The following is a 20926-nucleotide window of genomic DNA, read 5'->3' on the forward strand; positions in this document are numbered from 1 at the left end:
CTTAAAGACAACATACTGCGATACACAAAAATACAGTGCTCACTCACCCAGTGTAACAATTCCTAACAATTCCAAGTACTATTCAGAAGGCTTTGGCAGTTTTCTTCGCTTTAGATGGCTTAGCATAAGAGTCTGAGGATTCCAGGCTTAAATTAAGACATTTGCTTTTTATTTCCCGTCACATCCATTCCCTTCACATTCATCATAACCATCTAGGACTCTGAATCTAACAGGTTTGGTTTACTTATTCCAGAAACCTCTGTGTGCTTGGGACTGACAGTGGGAATGCTGGGGGTTCCTCTTCCTTTCACATGGAGATACACTCCAACCTCCTCTGTGCCCAAGTGTGCGCAAATGTCAGCGACAGGATACAATTTCTGTATTATGTTAAATTCTTGAAAGACAAAATAGGCTTAATCTCTGTATTTATGTCATCATATTGCTTGATTTTGAATAACGTTTGTTGTTGCAAAAATGTAAGCCTGGCCAATAATTTTGTGAATGCTGTATTGTTATTTTATCAGTTATTATGCCAGCTCTTCCAATCACATTTTAAAGCATTTCACTAATAAGTGAAATGGAGATGAATTGGGCTAAAAAGGAGATAATGTGGGGAAATCTTAGTTTTAACAGTGCAACACTAACCTAGTACTGTATACTGAAAAGGACTAGTAAGTTTAATGCAAATTGCAGCAATTGGGAATAGTGTGACTCACTTCTAAGCAAGCATGCAAAGTATAGCACAATCAGGCCCAGTTCACACACATTACTTGGTGCGGAGAGAGCTGCAACGCCACTATTCCCAATCAGTTGCCAACAGGGATCTTACACACAAGGTGGATGAATATGATTACAATTTTTGTCTCTACCAATGCAAAGTAATCTCTACTCCCCACCTGCATAGCCCAGCTAGGCAAGGAAGTAGAAGAGGAGGAGGAGTTTGGATTTGATATTCCGCTTTATCACTACCCGAAGGAGTCTCAAAGCCGCTAACATTCTCCTTTCCCTTCCTCCCCCACAACAAACACCACACAACTGCCAGTGCAGCTTCCACCTACTTCTGCACCTTCAAAGTTGGGGGGGGGGAGCTGCAGATTTACTGAAGCCTGACCATTAGACTTGACCATTAAGTTAACCCCATTCATGTGACACATGGTCTTCAGTGGGAGGGGAGAAGCCGGGACGTCACAAGGGCGTGGGGGTACAGTCCGCCCTAGATTTTCACAATTGGCTTGATCGTTGTTGTGAAAATCTGCCCGCTGATCACGCAAATACGCTCAGCAATCAGCCTGGCACCCCCCCCCCCGGCAGGTGGCGCTCACATCCCCGGCGGGCAGTTTTATGCGATCAGTGGTCGGATTTTTGCGATCAGTGGGTGTCGCTGGCACGCACAGCGGGCAGTGCTTGTACCCCCAACACGGTTTTATGTGATGGTTGGTTGGATTTTTGCGATCTGCGGGCGTATTTGTTTCGCAGCCAACACTCCCTAAAAAAAGGTGGGGCACCCTCCCTAAAAAAGCTCAAAAATTGCAATATGGGGGCGGGGGACAAATTTTTTTCCACACTGGGTACCACCTGACCTTGCTACGCCTCTGGGAGAAGCAGCCATGATACAGCAGCTGCCAAGCAGCTGAAAACAGTATCTGGACTAGGCCTCATTGCCTACTAAATGTGCATAAATAGACCTTCCTGAAACCATCCAGCCCCACCTCATGTTTCATTCTTTTCTAGTAATGAGCTTTCAGTGTGTGCTCGAAAAGAAACCAAAAGTGATTTCCAAAGTTGTGTAAACAGAAGAAGCAGACTGTGATAAAATAGAATAGGGCAGACTGTGATAAGCATATCCACCTCCTAGTTTGGTTCCCAAGGATGGGTAATTGTTTGGCATGATAAAAGGAAGCATTCCTGTGATAAGCGATTGCATAGCAATGCACCACAGTAGTTGTACACATTCTTTATAGCAAGCAATAATGACACTGGTCATAACAATCGCTTAACCTTTACATCTGGCCGGATAAGACAGCTCCACCCCCCACTGCAATCTCAAATGAGCCTAGTTTTCTAAAGGCCTAGTCTTTGTAAATTGCTTATAAGGTTACATTTTGGCTAAACAAAAAAATTGCACGTTTTTTTCCCTTAAACAACCTCACAGGCACATTACAAATTATATTAACTGTTAATTGTGAATATCAGAAACTTGGGGATTCTCACTCACTGACTTCCCCTGATTCAAGTTACAGGTATTGTCAACATTCAATGAATGGCAACAGATTCCAGTTGCCATCTGCAATAGTATTACCGCTTGTACAATAAGGTTAACGCAAGCAATTAACTTACAAATGTCATTAAAACTATGTAATGTGATCACAGATTTTTTTTTAAAAAAACCTCTGATCCAAACACATGAGAATACCAAAACCTTCTTTCCCCACCTCTCTCTGTTATTTCCATCATGTATGTCTATAATCCTATTATGTGCTTATCATTTGAGATCCAAACACCTAGCCTAAGTAATAAGGTGTTATTGAATAACTGTACAAAGACAAAGCAGATCAAACACCTTTAAATAAAGTCACTACTTCCACACTCAGCAGACATGGAATCATTTCATGACATTTAAAATGCAATAAACTTTTTTTAAAATAAATAAATAAATAATCTTGCACTTCCAGTTTGCTGACTTACCTTATCTGTTGAACATCTTCTTTCCACCAAAAGAAATAGAAGGGGGGTTACCACGCTTGGGTTTGGTTAAAAAACACACACAACAGGAAACAACAAATGATGAACCAACTTAGAAAAAGTTGTTTAAAAGCAATTATGTTTTTTCTCCCGGAAAATTTGACTACATTCCTCTTTTAATAAAGACACTTTTCCACATTTCACAAGCAAGAAGCCTGGCATTGAGCCAGGATTTTTAAAAATAAAATAAAATCAGGAAGTATTTGTTTTCTTTCTCATGGCTCTTCCAGCTTACAGAGCATCCCACAATCTCTTCCGGCAGCCAGACAACTCCTGACATACAGGACTGGGCAAAAGTCCTTTTTCCTTTTTGTAACTGTCAAGCTGGTATTCTGTACTCTCAAGCTGCAATGACTGAAATTCTAAAATAGATGTTCTGCAGGCAGAAAGCTATCAAAATGCCAGCTGTTGACCTCACACAGGGCCAACACCCTCTCCTCCCAAAACAAACTTGGGGGGAGGGGCACTGTGCTCCTTCCCCCTCCCTCCCTCCCTCCCTTCCCCTCCCTCCCTCCCTCATCTTTCACACTCCTGTATCAACACAGCAGAATTGCTGTTAAGAACACACTTCTGCTGAGATTTCTAACACTTCAACAGAAGCTTCGTAATGAAAATTAATGCAAGGAGTTGTAGTAAAACTTAACCAGTAAAAAAAAAAACCCAGTAAGAACTTCCTTCCAGATACCATTGCTCCACTATTCCATGGTGGGATATACGGAATGTTAAGACATTATCTCAAAATTCTACAGATTAAAAGGCTGCCACCACTTTCGACGTGCACCAGTGATGTAGTGAAAATGGAAAAGGAGAAAAAGCAAACAATATGGTTAAAACTTATTTACTCAGAGTTCTTCTAGAGGTAGAATTTATTGTGTTAAACATCCAGACCATTCACACACCAGTTCTTCGTGAACTATCAGGAACACAAAGGCACATTCTATCCGGTTGTCAGTAGAATTTCACAAGTTTAAGTACATGTCCGTTTCAAACCTGCATTTCTTTAAAAAGAAAACCACATTGTTTCAAAAGAAGACTGCATGTTTAGCTGACTGCCAGGGAAATATATTTTACAATTTCAGCAGTGCACCTTGAAAGCAGCATTAGATCTCACCAGTGCCAATGAATATATTCCTACAACCAGACCCAATACAGATCCACAGCCTGTCTCCAGTTTTGTATCAGTATGCAAGTCTCTATGCCTGGCAAACCATGCTTGGGGAGGGGCGGGAGGGAACTGAAAGAACAAATGAAATTCATGCTGAGAGGGATCAAGTGCATGGCCTACACACCAGTTTCAAACTGGTCAAAATGCCAGGATGACAGAAGCTTACTCAGAAAGCTAAATCCCGCACACCCTCCAGCCCGGCTCCAGCTGACCTGATTCATAGTCTGATGTAATCACAGAGGAGAGAGTGAAGCTTGCAAACACCACATCCCCCTAGCTGCAGATCATACTATTCACTGCAATGACACCAGCTGACCCAGGTGGGGCATTAGGACTGTCACAGGAAGCCCTGTCACAATATTATTCCTTCCAGCTGGCCTGGCACATGCAGACCCAACATAATTGTGCAGAATTTTGACACAGTTCAGTCAGTTTCTAAGTGGAGATTTGCATGCAGATGTGCAGAAAGCAACCAAACAAGACACACACACTGAAAGTGAAGCATGCCTACTTTCAAACCAGACAGGGGCTTCATGCAGATCTTTGTGCTGCCATCTGCTAGTCCAAACCGCAGATCACAGACTGGCAGAACAAACACAGGTGGCCCGGCTCAAATCAGCAACTGTAGCTCAAAGCCCATCAGATTAGTTTGCATTCCAACCCCTCCCGATTTAACTCTACAGCACCAAATTAGCGCATTATCTGTCATCTGAGTGCAGTAGTGAAACTGGAAGCAAACAATGGCTTTGCAATCTCAGTTTATTCCTTGCACACACCCTCAGCGCAGTTCTGAGTGAGCCCAGGATTAGCTTTTCCTAACTATATATACTCAAACCACGAGCCATAAGAGTTATCCTTGTTATTTGCCATGCTTTCCTATTTTTCATCTGAAGAGCCCAATTCACACATGCACATAAATAGCACCCCATCACACCATTACTCTTACAGCACCATCCACTAGACATTTACTCAAAAGTAAGCCATTTAGTTCTGTGAGTCTTCCACCTAAGAACCTGGGTACAGAATTGCAGCTTCATTGTCTGAACACAGGAAGTGCTTTCATTGAAAAGTACTGTCTTCAAGATATTATGAGGCAATATGGAAGCCCTCCAAGATGATGTCTGATTTATGAGAGTCTTATCACACATCATCAGTTGATAGTCAACAAAGACTGGGTAGGCACGTTCTTAACTATGTGCCCAGACATAATCAAGTTTTAAAAAATTATTTTTTAGCTATACTCTTTTATGCCTTGAACACTATTCTAAATATAGCTCACACAACGGCAGATTATTCTAGTGAAAGAAAATCTCTCTTGCCAATCCTAAATATCACCAAGGAGCAGAGAAAAGGACAGGAGAAAATATAAAGAAGGAAGGAAGGGTAAGGATAAAGGCATTCCTCCCTGGGCTGCCAACTCATCCTTGACAGGGTTGCGATAACTTAGAAGTTGGGTTATAGGTCGTTCACATTGATAAGACCATTCAGAGTTCTGTTTGGATACCTGGAAGATGTCAAACTACAGATGTTGGGTTAGATCAGAGGATCACTCTTAGTACATCCTATTCTAAGGAATGAAGTGTGTGTGTGTGTGTGTGTGTGTGTGTGTGTGTGTGGTTATATGAGCCACTAGCAGTTTCTGATTACAGTATGTACAACAAAAGCTTGCTGAAAGCAGCCATGACTTCAATAAAAGGATATAAAGGAAATGGGCTTGCTTTTCTGATCTCCATCTGGGCATGATGCAGCAGCATCGGAGGCTAATTTGGGAAGGATTTTCATCCCAACTCGTCATCATCATCATTTTATTAGTATGCCGCCTTTCCATAGTTAAAACCACACATGTCTCCACAGGCCAAAAGGATTATAATCAAGATAACAGTGAAAGCAGCATTAAGGGGCAAATCCACTTGGCTGACTTACTCCCGACAGACACCGCAGAGAACATCTTTAAAAGGGTACTCCTTTTGACTAAGGAAAGTACTTTCCACCCAGCACACCCTCACACTGACACTGGGAACCCAGAAAACTAGACAACACTTTGGTGCCAGTGCTGCAGAGTTGACACAGAGAATTGCAGGAGATGGAAAAGTTGACATTTTCCTCCAAAGCTTCAGGACAGGGGTGCCTAGGTGCCCTTCAGATACTTTGGACCCAAATTCCCATCAGCCTCTGCCACTGCGGCCAAAAGTCAGCAAAGGTGGGAACTGTTATCCAAAACATCTAGAAGGCATCACATTGCCTACCCCTGCTTTAGGACCTTCTATCAGATTAGCAGAGAGAGAGAGAGAGGTGTGCTTTAGGCAAATTTCCCAGGTGATATATAGACCCATTTTTGCATTTCCCACATGTACTAAATTGTGATAGTAAAGGTAAAGGGACCCCTGACCATTAGGTCCAGTCGTGGCCGACTCTGGGGTTGCGGCTCTCATCTCACTTTATTGGCCGAAGGAGCCGGCGTACAGCTTCCAGGTCATGTGGCAAGCATGACTAAGCTGCTTCTGGCAAACCAGAGCGGCGCACGGAAATGCCGTTTACCTTCCCGCCGGAGCGATACCTATTTATCTACTTGCACTTTGACGTGCTTTTGAACTGCTAGGTTGGCAGGAGCTGGGACCCAGCAACGGGAGCTCACCCCGTCGCGGGGATTCGAGCTGCCGACCTTCTGATCGGCAAGTCCTAGGCTCTGTGGTTTAACCCACAGTGCCATCCGCGTCCCACTAAATTGTGATAGCCACTTTCTATTAACAATGTTGACATTCCAGGCTAAAAGATACTAAAAAAAGATGTTCATTTATTTAAGAACAGAAAAGTGTACAGGTTTATTTCCTGGTGTGCTAACAAATAGGACTGCTGCCAATGAATTTTGAAACGATCCTTATCAGATTCTCTTTCCCTAGGTCTGTCTCCATTCTTGTCAGTATAAATGTTTAAATACATGTTGTAGTAGCTGCCGCAGTTACAGATGGCAGACAGAGAAAACTCCGGTTCAACTGGCAAAGACAGCAGGACTAGATTAGGATCAGAAACATGTGGCTCTACAGCTGTTGTTGGACCCCAGCTCCCATCAGCCTACGGTGGTCAAGCATAATGAGAATTGAGTCCAGCAACATCTGGAGGGCTGCAGAATGCCCATTCCTGCTCCAGAGGGAAAGCAACCTGGGAAATATATGTAACTTATGGTAATATGCTTTTTGGAGGAAAAATATTGTAACATGTATTAACTATTCCAACAGCTACTCCAAAATATTCCAACAAATATTGGACTAATATTACCATATGCAAGTAAGTTACACCCAGAGCCTTCTTTTGGGAGATATCTCAAAACATAAGGGACTACAGTGGTACCTCAGATGAAGTACTTAATTAGTTCCGGAGGTCTGTTCTTAACCTGAAACTGTTCTTAACCTGAAGCACCACTTTAGCTAATGGGGCCTCCTGCTGCTGCCGCACCGCTGGAGCACGATTTCTGTTCTCATCCTGAAGCAAAGTCCTTAACCCGAGGTACTATTTCTGGGTTAGCGGAGTCTGTAATCTGAAGCATCTGTAACCTGAAGCTTATGTAACCCGAGGTACCACTGTAGTGTGTTTTCAATAAGGACTTTCTCTTTCTAAGTAGCATCTGACATATCAGATACTACATAAAATATTATGAAATTGAAATGCAAGGATGCTTAAGAAGATTTCTCTGGAGAGCTCTTCCATTTCTTTTCCTAGCAAGACCACTGTTATTCTAACACCTTCGGAGGCTGATGGAAATTCAACAGGTGATGTTTCACTCATCACTTGGAAAGCTGCAGCTTTTAAATGTTAGCCTGTAAAGCAGCTGTTAAAAGCACAGGGAACTGCCAGAACAAGAAGAGTCTGCTTTCTTGGTGGCTTCACCTGATATTTTGCATGTCTGATCGCTTTATGAAGTGTGGGTAGCTCTTTTAACCAAAGCAAACTCCCTCAGGAAATTTACTCCTTATTAGAAGAGACTGTTGGGAGGAATTTTGCAATTAAATGAAAGGCAAGGCAAGATATCAGTTGTTGAAGTTCTAAAAGTTAATTACATCCCTTGCAGCCTAGGAGACGTAGTTTACCTGCTATCTCTTTATCTTCTCTATTTAGAAAACAGGGTCTTTATGATTCAGGAATTGAGTGACACTGTGCTAAAATCAGCTCCCAGAATTGATACTGGTGGTAATATAGTGAAGTTTACCATTCCAGCATTGGGTTTTGAGGATCCTCTTTAGAAGTACTTCATGCCTACACAATAACTTATTTAAAGTTTTTGATTAATTTTACCATTTTATCTAGAGGCTAAAATTTGTTCCATAACTTGTCCATGGAGGCTGGGGTGCTTAATTCATTCTTCCATTCTGTGAGCCTGAAAATGCTTCAGCTGATTAGGCAGACCAGTTATTCAGACACCGCAGAGCACAACCTATTTATTCCTAGAAATACATCTTGGAGAACCAACAGCACTTTTCTGAAGCATTATGTTCTACCCTACAGCATGCCTCTTTCTAAAAAACATTGTTTTCAAAGAAGGGTGTTCAATATCCCACCCCCCACCTCGCATCTTGTCTACTTTCGGATGAATTTCTGCAGCAACATTAAAATATGTTTTAATAAGAAGCACTTAGAGAAGAATCAAGTCATAGTTATGCTTCTTTAAAAAAGTTTTAAAAGCTCTTCTTCAACAAGTTTGTCTGGTTAACCTTATCCCACAAGTTGTTCCATCTGTTTCTGTTCCTCTCCAGGATGATCTCACTCTCATTCGAGGTATGAATAGAGGAGTCCTCAGAAGCATGTCGCTGAATACAAAGTAGCTGCTGTTCAAAAGATTCAACCTTCCTTCCCAAATACACATGCACACACAATACTTTTTTGAATCATAAACACAAGAACTGTACTAAATAAGGATTTTCTGTAATCCTAGGATATATATATTTTTTCCCTCTAAAAGGTGGGACAGTTAGGAACTTACTTACAGGCGTTCCATTATGTCCTTCCAGGCACTGAAATGCAGCCTCTTTCGAAGAGAGAAGCCTGCTCCCTGCAGCATTCAGACAATTGGTCCCATTATAACCACCAGGAGGCTGAGTTAAAGGGTGGCCTTGCAAAAACATAAACAGCTTGTCAGCACAACCAAAGAGGCGGGACCTGTGCTATCAGGGGACAGTGCCAGCCAATGATGAGCCTCTTCGGTATCTGTTTGGTTAAGATATTGTGTTTCATTCTTAAAGAGGAGAGTGGGGCAGTAAGAAAAGCTGACAAGGAAAAACTAACTGTACTGGGAGTGCTCACAGCTGAACAGGGCAGGGGGGGAGGAATGCTTAGACCAGGGGAAAATATGTATCAATAAGGCACTCCAGGAAAAAGCACATGTTTGCTGTGTGTGCTGAAAGCTCACAAGCCACCACATATTGTTTAGTTTGGTCCTGCTTTTATGTTAAATAAACACACACACACACATACACGGAGCAAAATTTTGGAGAAATTTATCTTGCACTAAAAGCCGCATGATATAGGACCACCAAGACGATCTTGGGTTCATTTCCCTACAAAAGTCATAACCTTTCGGCTTGTCATTATTTCTCAGTCTGTTGTTGTTGTTGTTGTTTAGTCGTTTAGTCATGTCTGGCTCTTTGTGACCCCATGGACCAGAGCATGCCAGGCATGCCAGCCCAGCCTACCTCAAAGGGCTGTTGTGAGAATAAAAAGGGAGTGAAAATGGACCCTTAATCTCAGGGTTGTGGGTCTGAGCTCCACTTTGGGTGACTGATTCCTGCACTGCAGGGGGTTGGACTAGATGTGGTCCCTTCCGATTCTACAGTTCTGTGATTCTAAGTAAAGGTAAAGGACCCCTGGATGGTTAAGTCCAGTCAAAGGCAACTATGAGGTGGCAGCGCTCATCTCGCTTTCAGGCCGAGGGAGCTGGTGTTTGTCCACAGCCAGCTTTCCAAGTCATGTGGCCAGCATGACTAAACCGCTTCTGGTGCAAGAGAACACCATGACAGAAACCAGAGAGCACAGAAACGCTGTTTACCTTCCCACCACAGCACTACCTATTTATCTACTTGCACTGGTGTGCTTTTGAACTGCTAAATTGGCAGGAGCTGAGACAGAGCAATGGGAGCTCACTCCGTCGTAGGGATTCAAACCACCAACCTTCTGATCGGCAAGCCCAAGAGGTTCAGTGGTTTAGACCACAGTGCCACCTGTGTCTGTGATTCTATACCAGGCTGAGGTCCTTGTGAAAAGGGGTGAAAATAAGTGTCTTAAATACATGGTGAGAGCGGAGGGAAAGGAACAAGTACAGAACAAGTATAGAACCAGCCTTGAAATCTGTATAGGAGCCTTCTACACAGCTGCTTTCAGTGAAGTGTATAAGAATGAACTGTGATCCAGGGGGCTGCAGGTTCAGATTTCATGTCATATCACAAATTCACAAGGTGGCCTTAAGCCATATGGAGGTCATATTCCTGACCTGCCTCTCAGGACTGTTGTAGTATGCATGTGAAGCAATTTGAACACTGAAGTGATGCATATTATTTTAATGGACATAATCCTAATAATATTTTCCTGGTCAGAATGCCTTAAGGAAGCAAGTATGCCATCTTGAATTCTGGCAGGGATCCCAACACCACAAGGCAAGTGGAAACTTCAGCAGCTACTGTTTTCCTTGGCATGTGGTTCCTGTATTTTTGCAGAGCATTTTAAATAATGCTAATACTAATTTCTATACCATTTACAAAGGACACAGCATACATTTCATCATAAAAGCCACGACAATCCATAGGGTTGTCCATGCATGTAACTTCAAGGGCCATTAAGAGCCAATCTTTTGCTGTAGACACTGTCCAATCAAGTTTTTAGATCATTGAAATGATGAGTATTCTTTAATTTCCAGATTCTCCACATGCTGCCCTCTAGTCTTTCTGTTCATACAGAACTATGCATCTTCAATACTAGTCTGCTACAGAACAGCAGCAGCAGCAGGAGGAGGAGGATTATAGGAATCTGGACCCCTTGCCAGGATTGAGTGGATACTTGGTTAGTTGCCCAGTTGCTAGCATCAGGTCTGCTACTACATTAATACTGCATACCATGGTTTAACCTGAAGCTTTACTGCAATGCAAACTAGTAAACTACAGTATTGCCTTTGACTTATAAGGTATTAAAAAGATGATGGCATTAGTCTAAGTGAAAGTACAGTGGTACCTCGGGTTACAGACGCTTCAGGTTACAGACTCTGCTAACCCAGAAATAGTACCTCAGGTTAAGAACTTTGCTTCAGGATGAAAACAGAAATCGTGCAGTGGCAGAGCGGCGGCAGTGGGAGGCCCATTAGCTAAAGTGGTGCTTCAAGTTAAGAACGGACCTCCGGAACGAATTAAGTTCTTAACCCGAGGTACCACTGTATAATTCAATGGCAGAAACATGGGTGTGGGAATATCTATGGCTGTGCTGGTGGGCGGGGGAGGCCATATGGTTCCTGGTTGGGAAACACTACTTTAGACTGCACACTTACTCATGCAGGTAAGTCACATTGAACATAATGGTACCTACTTCCAAGAAAGTTCAGTGTCACTATGCAGGAAATGCAACAATCTTTCTTAAACTACCATGTAGCACAGGGGTCAACAGCGTTTTTTGAGGCTAGGCCGGTCCACTGCCCGGCAGACCTCTTGGTGGGCCAGAGCATGTGCACTTGTGTGTGCCCCTGCGTGCACTCAAGCTATTTTCAGTGCTCTTCCATGAGGAGCACCTGCACACATGTGCACACGCTATTTCCGGCACACTTCCAGGATGGAGGAGCGCCCATGCACACACGCTATTTCTGGGGCTCTTCCAACTTGGAAGTCGGTCCCTGCGGCGAAGGGGGGAAAGCATGGAATCCCCACACCAATACATGGAACGGCTGTGGGCCGGTTCCAGGAAGCTCATGGGCCGGAATTGGCCCATGGGCCTTAGGCTGCCAACCTCTGATGTAGCACCACAGAAATCCTGGACTGATGATGAACTATGAAAATACAATACTGCTATATGGAACAATTGTTTGGAAAAGGTGGCCTTCAGATCTAACAAACAATAATTGGGTCAAAATCCTATGAAAGATCTTGTTCTGAATCTTAAAGGGGTTTTGCTTCCAGCCCTGGTGCTGTCATGTTATTAACAGAGATCACTAGTAATACAAGCTCTGGGAGACTGACAAACAAGATCCATTTCTTCATCCAGAATGTCAATACTAAAATTTAAAAGAAGCCTTTCCTTTTCCTAGGTTAACTTTCTCATACTTATATGCACTTCTCATAATCTTGAAACATGCTTATCAAATTATAAATCAAAACTATTATCAATGGTCAGCCAAACACCACCAATTATTAGGGGAGAAGGGAAGAGATCTTTCATATGTTTAATTTAGAAACATGTTCCTTTGAAGTGTTTATAATTAAAGCAGTGAGCTGTTTAAGCAGCGGCTACCTGTATATATTCAGAGCTTAACTGGGAAAGAAGAGGTGCACAGATATTTGCATTTGGCAAATATTTGCCATTATTATAAAATTGCGTCAGTAACGTGGGTTTTCTGGGAAATTCTCCAGTGCAAATTGGAGTAATTTGCAGAGAGTAATTTGCATTAGGAAAAAAAATAGAATTTTTTTTATGCCCTAGAGAGCGATCTTATCTTGCATGCTTATTTTACTTGTAGTTAATAAAGATAAAAACTTTGGAACTGTCAAGCTTGCCTAACACTGTATTTGTAACATGCATCTATTCACTGCTGCCAATAAAGATATGAAGTGGGATATTTTCTGTGGAAAATACATATCAGTGGTGGGTGGGCAGAGGCAAAAGGCAGTGGAGCAACAAACATAAAATTTGTACAGCAGGTGAGTTTCTACATCTGCCCCTTTCTATCCTTCATCCAGACAATCAGGAGAAACTATCAGATTTCAAGGTTGCATTCCAGTCATGCAAAAATGGGATGTGGACCCACTGAAGGGTGTTTGGCCTGGTGAGTGTTTTGGGGACCTGACAGAGAAGTTTGGAGGGCCACATTTGGTCCCTGGGTCTGAGGTTCTACATCTCTGAGCTAGCAAGGTAAAAACCAGAGTTTCTGAAAGTGATTTGGTGCAATCAGTTGGTGGCACTCAAACATTTCAGTAGCTGCTCTATAGCTGGGCTGTATGGTTTGTGTACATCAGATGTCCTTTCATCACTCAACCCAGTTCCCACAAATTCCCAGTGCTGATAGGAGCCCGATGCTGTAGGCAGGCTTCTAATTCAACAGGTTTAACTACATAAGCAATTCAAGTTTCCCTGTATACTATACTGCAAATGTGCTACATCTTATCTCCAAGACTCAAACTTTTGTCAGATTTTATGTCTCTCCCCCCACCCCCACTCCCTACAGAAAGGCTGTTATGCCCAACACAGAGGCAGAGCTATTATTCTGCATTTCATTCTGTCTGCTGGTGGGTGTTCTGCTTGATTATAATTGCTAAATTGATTGAAAACAAATGGTGTCCATGGAAAAGACTGGACACACCAAGTGTGGGAAAAGAGACACCACTGTGTATCATTGCTTGGCGTGTCTAAGGACCAGCAATTGTTAACCACAACAATAAAACCTTTCAGCAAATATTTTGCAAAATGTCATCTGGAGTTTCTGGTACCATCCACGTGCCGTTTGTGCTCTTTATCAATTTCTCCTCAGCTGAGATTTTATTACTGCAGTGTTTGTTTGGTGGAAGCAGGCAAGCCAACAACAGCAGAATGTGTTTGCATATATGCTTTGCACACACGGTAACAAAAATGGAAAACACGCTTCAAATGCTCCCTTGAAAACGCAAATAAACTGAAATAACTAAGGGCGGTTTGAAAAATTATGCTTGGGTTTTTTCCCATTTTACATCCCACCTTTCTTTCGAAGAGATAAAGATAGTGTACATAGCTCTCCCTCCCTCGCCATATTATCCTCACAAAAATACTGTGAGGTAGGTCAGTCTGAAATATGGTGACCCAATGAGCTTCATGGTTGAGTGGGGATTTGAACCCTGGTCTCTCCCAGGAGGTCAAACTTTAGAAGTTGCAAAGGGTTAAACTCTCCTTCCTACCCAAATCAGGCTCCTCTCCATGGCTTTAGGAGAACCAGGATGATCTAAGCAGGAATGTCCCACATAAAAATCTAGTTTGATGACTTGCACACCTGAATTACAGAGGGTTTTTGGAGGCAAACAGAATGGATATCTGCTGGCCAAGCCAAGAACAAATCATGACTTGCTGAACTTCAGAAGGAAAAAACTACAATCTCAGATTCAGACCAAAACCACCAAACAAACCAAGTCTTCAAGGTTTGTGCTGGGCCAGAGTTGACGGGAGAAGTGATCAAAGCAGGAATGATCAGACAGTGTATTCCATGTACGCCCAAATTTTTGTTAGGTGAAATTATAATGCAAAACTGTTGCAATTTTCCGCCTTTCAAATAACACAGAAATTAGTGCTAAACTCCAGGTAGATTCTGCCAGTTTCTCAGAAGTGGCATTTGTGTTATGTGAAAGAGCATGTTAAACGTGGAAATTATCATGTAAAGAAACACTGTGAAAAAGGAATAAAGTGCTGTTTGAACGAAGCCATCATCAACTCCAATAGCAGACTTAAATGGCAGTGCAATTTGCACAATATACCGAGAGAACAAAAGATACCGTACTTAGGTAAAACACCACAGGAATAGCTGTACTTGGTAAAAAGAGGGGGGAAATGTTTAATTTTATTTGAAACATTGCCTCAATGCAGTTTCTTTCTGTTCACATTTTCAGGGAGAACACAGTTGACATGATGAATTAGAGCAGGCATGTCCAACAGGTAGATTGTGATCTACCGGTAGATCACTGGAGGACTGTGGTAGATCATTCCTCCTTCCTAAAAAAAAGCTCAACAACTGTGACCTGAACCCTGGAAACAGGGATAGATCACTGCCAGCTTTTAACTCTGTGAGTAGATCGCAGTCTCTTGGGAATTAGCCACCCCTGAATTAGAGGCAATTATTTATTTTCCTCCATGCCCAAAATGTCAAGGTCAGCACTAAACTGAACTACCACCAGCATCTCTGTAATTACGCTGTAAATAATTGCTTCTTTTCTCATCAATACTTATTGATTCCTAAGTACTGTGTTTCATGGCTGATAAAGCCCATGTAGTGGTGTTCACAGCTGGCCTTACACAAGGAAGCTATGTTACATGCCTTACCCTGCTGCTTTAAAATGGCCTTTTGATCATCTTGACTTTTATTAATAGACTTTAAAGCATATTTTTTAAAATCTATCTTCAAACTGCAACAGCGGTTATTTACTAAATGGCATTGCCCATCTCAGCAAATAAATAGAATGAGCTAGAAAGTGTAAGATGGCAAATTCTGCTTTAGAAGAAACCATTTTCTGTACCCAAAGGCAGAAATTTGCTTGCAGTTCTAGAATATGTTACAGAAGGAATCTGTCCATGTGGATCCATATTGGGCATTGTTTCATTTAAGTCCTTAACCAGTTTTAAGCATCACTGGTTAGCTTTTGCTTACTAATTACCTAGTGCCTGGACAGTAACTGATTACTAATTTAAATTTTATCTGTAGGCTAAAGAACTGTCTGAAATCCATGGCCACCTAGGGCTTTCCAGTTTTCACAATTCATTCTGACATAGCATTTTTCATTCCCCTTCTCAGTATAATCTTCTGTGAAATATAACTGTTTGGGGTTTGTTTGTTTGTTTGTTTCAAGCTAGTTCAATTGCAGAGGAACAGATACTCCAAGCCCTTTTGCATTGGTCAACAGACCGCCACTACTGTGATATTAAAAAACAACAACCAGAACACAGCTCAGTCAGTAGAGCATTTTTGGGTCATGAGTTCGAGTGGGTGAAATATTCCTGAATTGCAGGGGGTTGGACTAGATGACCCTCATGGTCCCAATTCAACAATTCTATGAATCTATGTGCATAATGGAACATACCAAGGAGTGTAGTGAAAGTGCAGCAAACAATCAGATTTTGGGTATCATGAAAGTGCAACAAAGTATTATTTAATTTATTACTGTACTGACTGCCAGGGTGGGACAGGGAGGTGCTTGTAGGACATGCTGTCTCAGGTAAACGTAGGATGAACATTGGTTCAACGAGCACAGTATTCTCAAGACTGACTGGTAGCAGCAGGTGACAGAGAGGGTTTTATCCTGTGCAAAATGTTCCCAGTTCAATTTCTGGTTTTTCCAGGTAGAGATGGAAAAGACTCACACTTGAACCCCTGGAGAATCACTGCCAGTCAGTGTTGACAATACTGACCTAGCTGTACCAAACGTCCAACTCAGTAGATGATCACTTCCTGTGTTCCCAACACTGTGTTCCCTTGGACACTGTTGCACACCTTGACTGGAGGGGGCCTGTTTCCTCTCCTGTTTCCTCTCCCCCCCCCCCATGTTTTTGGCCAACTCTGAGCTTAACTGATTGATTCAGACGTCATTGTCCAAAACCTAACAGCTCAACACATGAGACAAAAAGCAAAGCCCTGTCTCAGAGAAGCATTTTAAAAACAGGACATCATTTCGTGCACTCAACAAAAAATAAATAAAACAGAATCACAGTCCAGATTTTGTAGCACTTTTCACTAAGCTTTTGCCAGGGATGGGCAACCTTTTAGAACCTGAGGACCATATCCAGCAGTGAATGGGTGTTTGGATGCCACATACTTGTGGATATCACCAATACTGGTGAGGAGTGCTGCCATCACACACTTCTCTCTCTCTCTCTCTCTCTCTCTCTCTCTCTCTCTCTCTCTCTCTCCCTCTCCCTCCCTCTCTCTCTCACACACACACACACCCCACACACACACAACCTTCCCACCCACCCACACCCACCTTTCCCCATTGCCCACTGATTTTGGCAGGATTGAAAGCAAAAGCCTCCCACAACATTTCTGGTGTTCAAAAGATGGCTGATTAGCAGCATGAGAACAGCTCTCCTGTCCCCTGATGATGGCTGATCATAGCTGGGCAAAGGTGGGATGTGGGTGGGGCTCCCCAGACTACAAAGAGCAAGTGAGCAGCCAAGGACCCTATTAGGGTCAATTTGCAGCCTGGACTCTGAGCCTGACATTTGCTTAAATGGAACTAGTGAACTAACAACAGATTGCATCTGGACATGCACAAAGTGCCGTTTTTGCATAATTAAGTAACCAAAGGAAGTCAGTGAGCTATGCAAATTATGGACCAGATTTTCTTATGGGAGAACAGATTGCCTTTCGTTTTGGCTCTTAACCACTAGATGTTAGATACAATATGAAGCATAGTTGAAAAGGCAGCACAAGCCATCACATATTTGGAATCTTAAAACGTCTCAACTTTTAGCCATTTTTCAAAACCACCCCACGCAACAACATTAAAGTCAAATTCATTATAGCTTAATGATAATCCTTTTGATTTAAAAAATGCCGTCATATTTCTAAATGCAAGACTTTAATCCAGCCTGATCCTGGATTAGACATTTTCCACCAGGCACCTTTCCCAGCTGGGAAATCTCCTTCCTTCACCACACACACATGGTGCCCAATGGCATCATATTCCATTTTATTTTATTTTTTTGCGATGGATATTGCCCTTGAAACCACTTGTCTCAGCAGTTGGTTTGTTAACAAAGCACCCTGGGGGAAACTGAAATCCGTCAGTTGTCACCAAATAAAATCATTTTCACAGATAGTGAAACAGGGTGTGGCTATTTCAGGAAAAAGGAGAAAGCAGAGCATTTCCAAACTGCATTTAGCTTGTTGGGATGCCAAGCTATATTTTTATACAGTACACAGCTTTCCAGGTTACACAGAAACAAATGCACAGCATTCCAATTTCACTGCAGTAAAACAGGGAAGGCATGTATGCCTTTGCCTGGAACAGCAGAAGAGGCTCAATTTCAGTGATACAGAACACTGAATCCATCCCCTCCTTTTCAATGCAGTTTCTCTTCTCCATTTCTGGACTTGTAATAAACCACGTTGCCAAGACATTAGGATTCAGTAAACTATAGTTAGTGCTAAGCAGTCCAACCCATGGTTTTAAGTGTGTTCGCAAACCATGGTTTGGAAGTTAACAGTAACCACAGTTGCCTATACAGTAATTGTCTATTTCTGAGGTTACATAAAACTATGATTGTTACAACTTGGAAAAAGGAGATGGGAAGGTAGCATGCAAACCATTTCCCAAGCTTCCAAGCCACTTAAAGGAACACCCAAATTGAGACATAAGCAGCCTTTTAGTCTCTTCACGCTTCCCTCCTATAACAAGCATGTGAAAGAATTGCAGTAATAAAATTGCTACATAGATAGAAATGGGATACCGTGACTGAATCTCTAGTAAATAACACATCCTGGAAATAAACAAACGAGACATGACAACTCAGACAGACTGGAAACGGCAGGCATTTCTCATGCAATTATCTGATTTGAGTATGCATAATACCAGTTGCACCTTTTTTTTCTTATGCAAGTTTTATTTATAGCAGAATGAGAGTTGGCAAGTTGTACTCCAAAAGCCCACATTTCTGCAGTCTTATATATTAAAAGGAAAAGGTGAGATAGCTTGATTAGGTATGAAATGAATATTTTAAAGAATGGGAAAAGAATGTTTGTCAGAAAAAAAATCTAAACCTTCAGCATTGAGAAAACCCTGAAGCTTAAAAAATTTCAGTATTTTATGCTTCAAAGGCAATAAAAGATCATCTTTCTACATTACAAAAGGCTATTTTTTTTAAAAAAAAGAAGAAAGGTGTTGCTCAGCATTTTGCTGGTATTGCTGTTTTCCTTTCTAGCAGGTTTAACACACCCTGCTCCAGCTATTCCAAACAGATACCTGCAAAATTTCTCAGCTACAGGTTTGGGTTTATTTCTAAAAAATTAACCAGGGATGCCAGATTAACAAAAAAACAAACCTTTGTTTCGAGGAATAAGTAGTTCCTTACATCTCTCTAGATGTAACACTTTAAAGCAAGCATGGTAAAAAAAATAAAAATGCTTGAGATTCTGATTTTACCTCTCACAGAAAACCTGCAGTCACTAGCAGCTGCAAAACAGGACTTCCCTAGCCACCAATCTTTCTCTTCCCACCTCCTTTAACCATTCAATGTAAAGTCACTTCATTCCTACAAAGAAACATTCCTGCCCGATTTGGTCTTTGGCTTTCATCTTGTTGCTCTTTCAACTAGAACACTGCAGTAAAAACAAAACAAAACCCCCCCTCCCCGAAACCCCTACCCTTAATTGGCAACCTGAAAGCAGCAAACAAGCCAAGCCAAGAATACTTACATTTGCAATTGTTTGCGAATACTTGTGCAGTGATCCACCGATTAGTAATTACAAAGAAGAGAAAGAGCCTTTTGAACCGTCTCTCAAGCCCAGGAGCAGCGAAAAACAGAGGCTGCTCTCTGAAAGCCACTCATTCTCTTACATGCTCTGCGTGCACAACCCAGCTGCCAGATTTAATAACCATGTCAGGCTGTTTTCCCCATAAAGAGAAAAAGAGGTGACAGCAGAAGATGAAACAGGCTGCATGTTAATCTGCAGTTATGCCAGCACTAAGACTCTCATGAATGCCACAGTATAACCCTCCTTCTTAACTATAGCTATAAAACGGTGATGTGCTTTTTTTTTAATGAAAGGGTTATCATCGTCATATCTCTTGGAATCGTTATTTCACACCCTGTTATTTTAAGACACATTAACTCCCCGGATTCACCAGGGCCAAAAAACACACACAAATGCACCTCGTATTTCTTAGCCCATTCATTTAAAAGGAACTACGATCGCTGAGCAAAAGAATAATCCGGAGAACGGGCTTCCCCTCACCCCCTTCCTCTGTTTTCCAGCTCTTTAAGGAAAAGGAAGTAAAAAGAAAAAGAGTTTTCATTTACCAGTGAAATGTTCCCATGAAAAGTGACTCTGCAAAGGCTGGACCTGAAAGGCTGAAGTGCCCGGATTCAGTGTCCTCGGGGTGAGTGGCATTTCCAAATCAGGACCACCTCCATATAGGCCCAAGGTCTTGTGATCAAGAGATGTGCATTACAGGATGCAGGGGGCGGGAAAGCTCCCCACCCAAGATCCTTGCAAGGGAGAGAGGTGAGGAAGGAGGAGGAGGAGGGAGGAAGCGCACCGTTGCATCTGCTACAGCGCCTGTATGCTGCAGAGGTCACGTGATCCTTCTCATTCCTCTTCCCTTCCCTTCCCTCCGAGGCACCTGTCTCAGCAGGGAGCAGTTTCTGTGGAAACTGCAGACAGCTAGGTTTCCCCTCAGAGAAACTGTTGCCATGGAAACCTTACATAATGTATATGGCCCAGATTATGAGTGGCCTCCAAAATGGATGTGACATTTACATCCGAATAGTATTTTAAAAACACACACACAGAGAAAGAGAGAAAAAACTGACCTTGCTCTGGCAGACTGGCTGAATAAATTTAATTTCGGTCTTTAAACACTGGCAGAAATCCACATTGGAAGAGATTTTCAAAATGACACTACCAGTATAATGAGGCTGCCTGATACTTTGCTCAGATTGAGGGTTTAGGAGCAATACTTGCCAGTCAGATTTTATTAATGAAGGAATTCCCCCCCCCCGTATCCACCCCCACCCCCTTTGCTTCTATAAAGGAAATTAATTTCATTCTCTGGTTAAATACTCCATTGCAAAACCATTCATAAACGCTGGGAGCTTTACACCCAAGTGTTGTATTACTGTCCGCACAGCTACTTTGCGAGATGCCTTCTCCCCTTAACAAATTCTGAAAGTTAATAACTACTCCACCCCACTGGCTGATGGGACCTGTAGTCCAAAAGGCATCAGGTTGGCGGGGTGGGATGGGGAGAATACCTTGAAAAGCATATTGTTGAGAAACAGTTCAGAAAATGACAACCGTAAAGATCAAGGGGATGGAGCAATTCCCATATGAGTAAAGGCTACATTTGGGGCTTCGTATATTTTTTGGAGCGCCACTGGTGGCTA

The 20926-nt window shown here is 42.3% G+C and overlaps 1 protein-coding gene across 4 annotated transcripts in view; it reads right to left on the reverse strand.

The window, feature by feature from the left end:
- The window catches only part of TRIM2 (tripartite motif containing 2), a 49474-nt gene extending 29343 nt beyond the window's left edge, over positions 1–20131 (reverse strand). Inside the window, exon 1 of one of the 4 annotated variants that reach the window (XM_083631153.1) lies at positions 19841–20131. Coding sequence is in view for 1 of the 4 variants with exons in the window: in XM_083631151.1 (XP_083487277.1) it covers positions 8887–9024 (138 nt within the window). In the remaining 3 variants the exon portion in view is untranslated. Of the gene's footprint in view, positions 1–2685; positions 4522–8886; positions 9197–19235; positions 19523–19840 lie in introns of those variants that run through there. The other 3 variants (XM_083631155.1, XM_083631151.1, XM_083631152.1) reach the window with 3 other exon arrangements.
- Between the last annotated feature and the right edge of the window lie 795 nt (positions 20132–20926).

This window comes from Podarcis filfolensis, assembly GCF_964270895.1.
Source record: "Podarcis filfolensis genome assembly, chromosome: 9".
In the NCBI taxonomy this organism is placed as follows: domain Eukaryota; kingdom Metazoa; phylum Chordata; class Lepidosauria; order Squamata; family Lacertidae; genus Podarcis; species Podarcis filfolensis.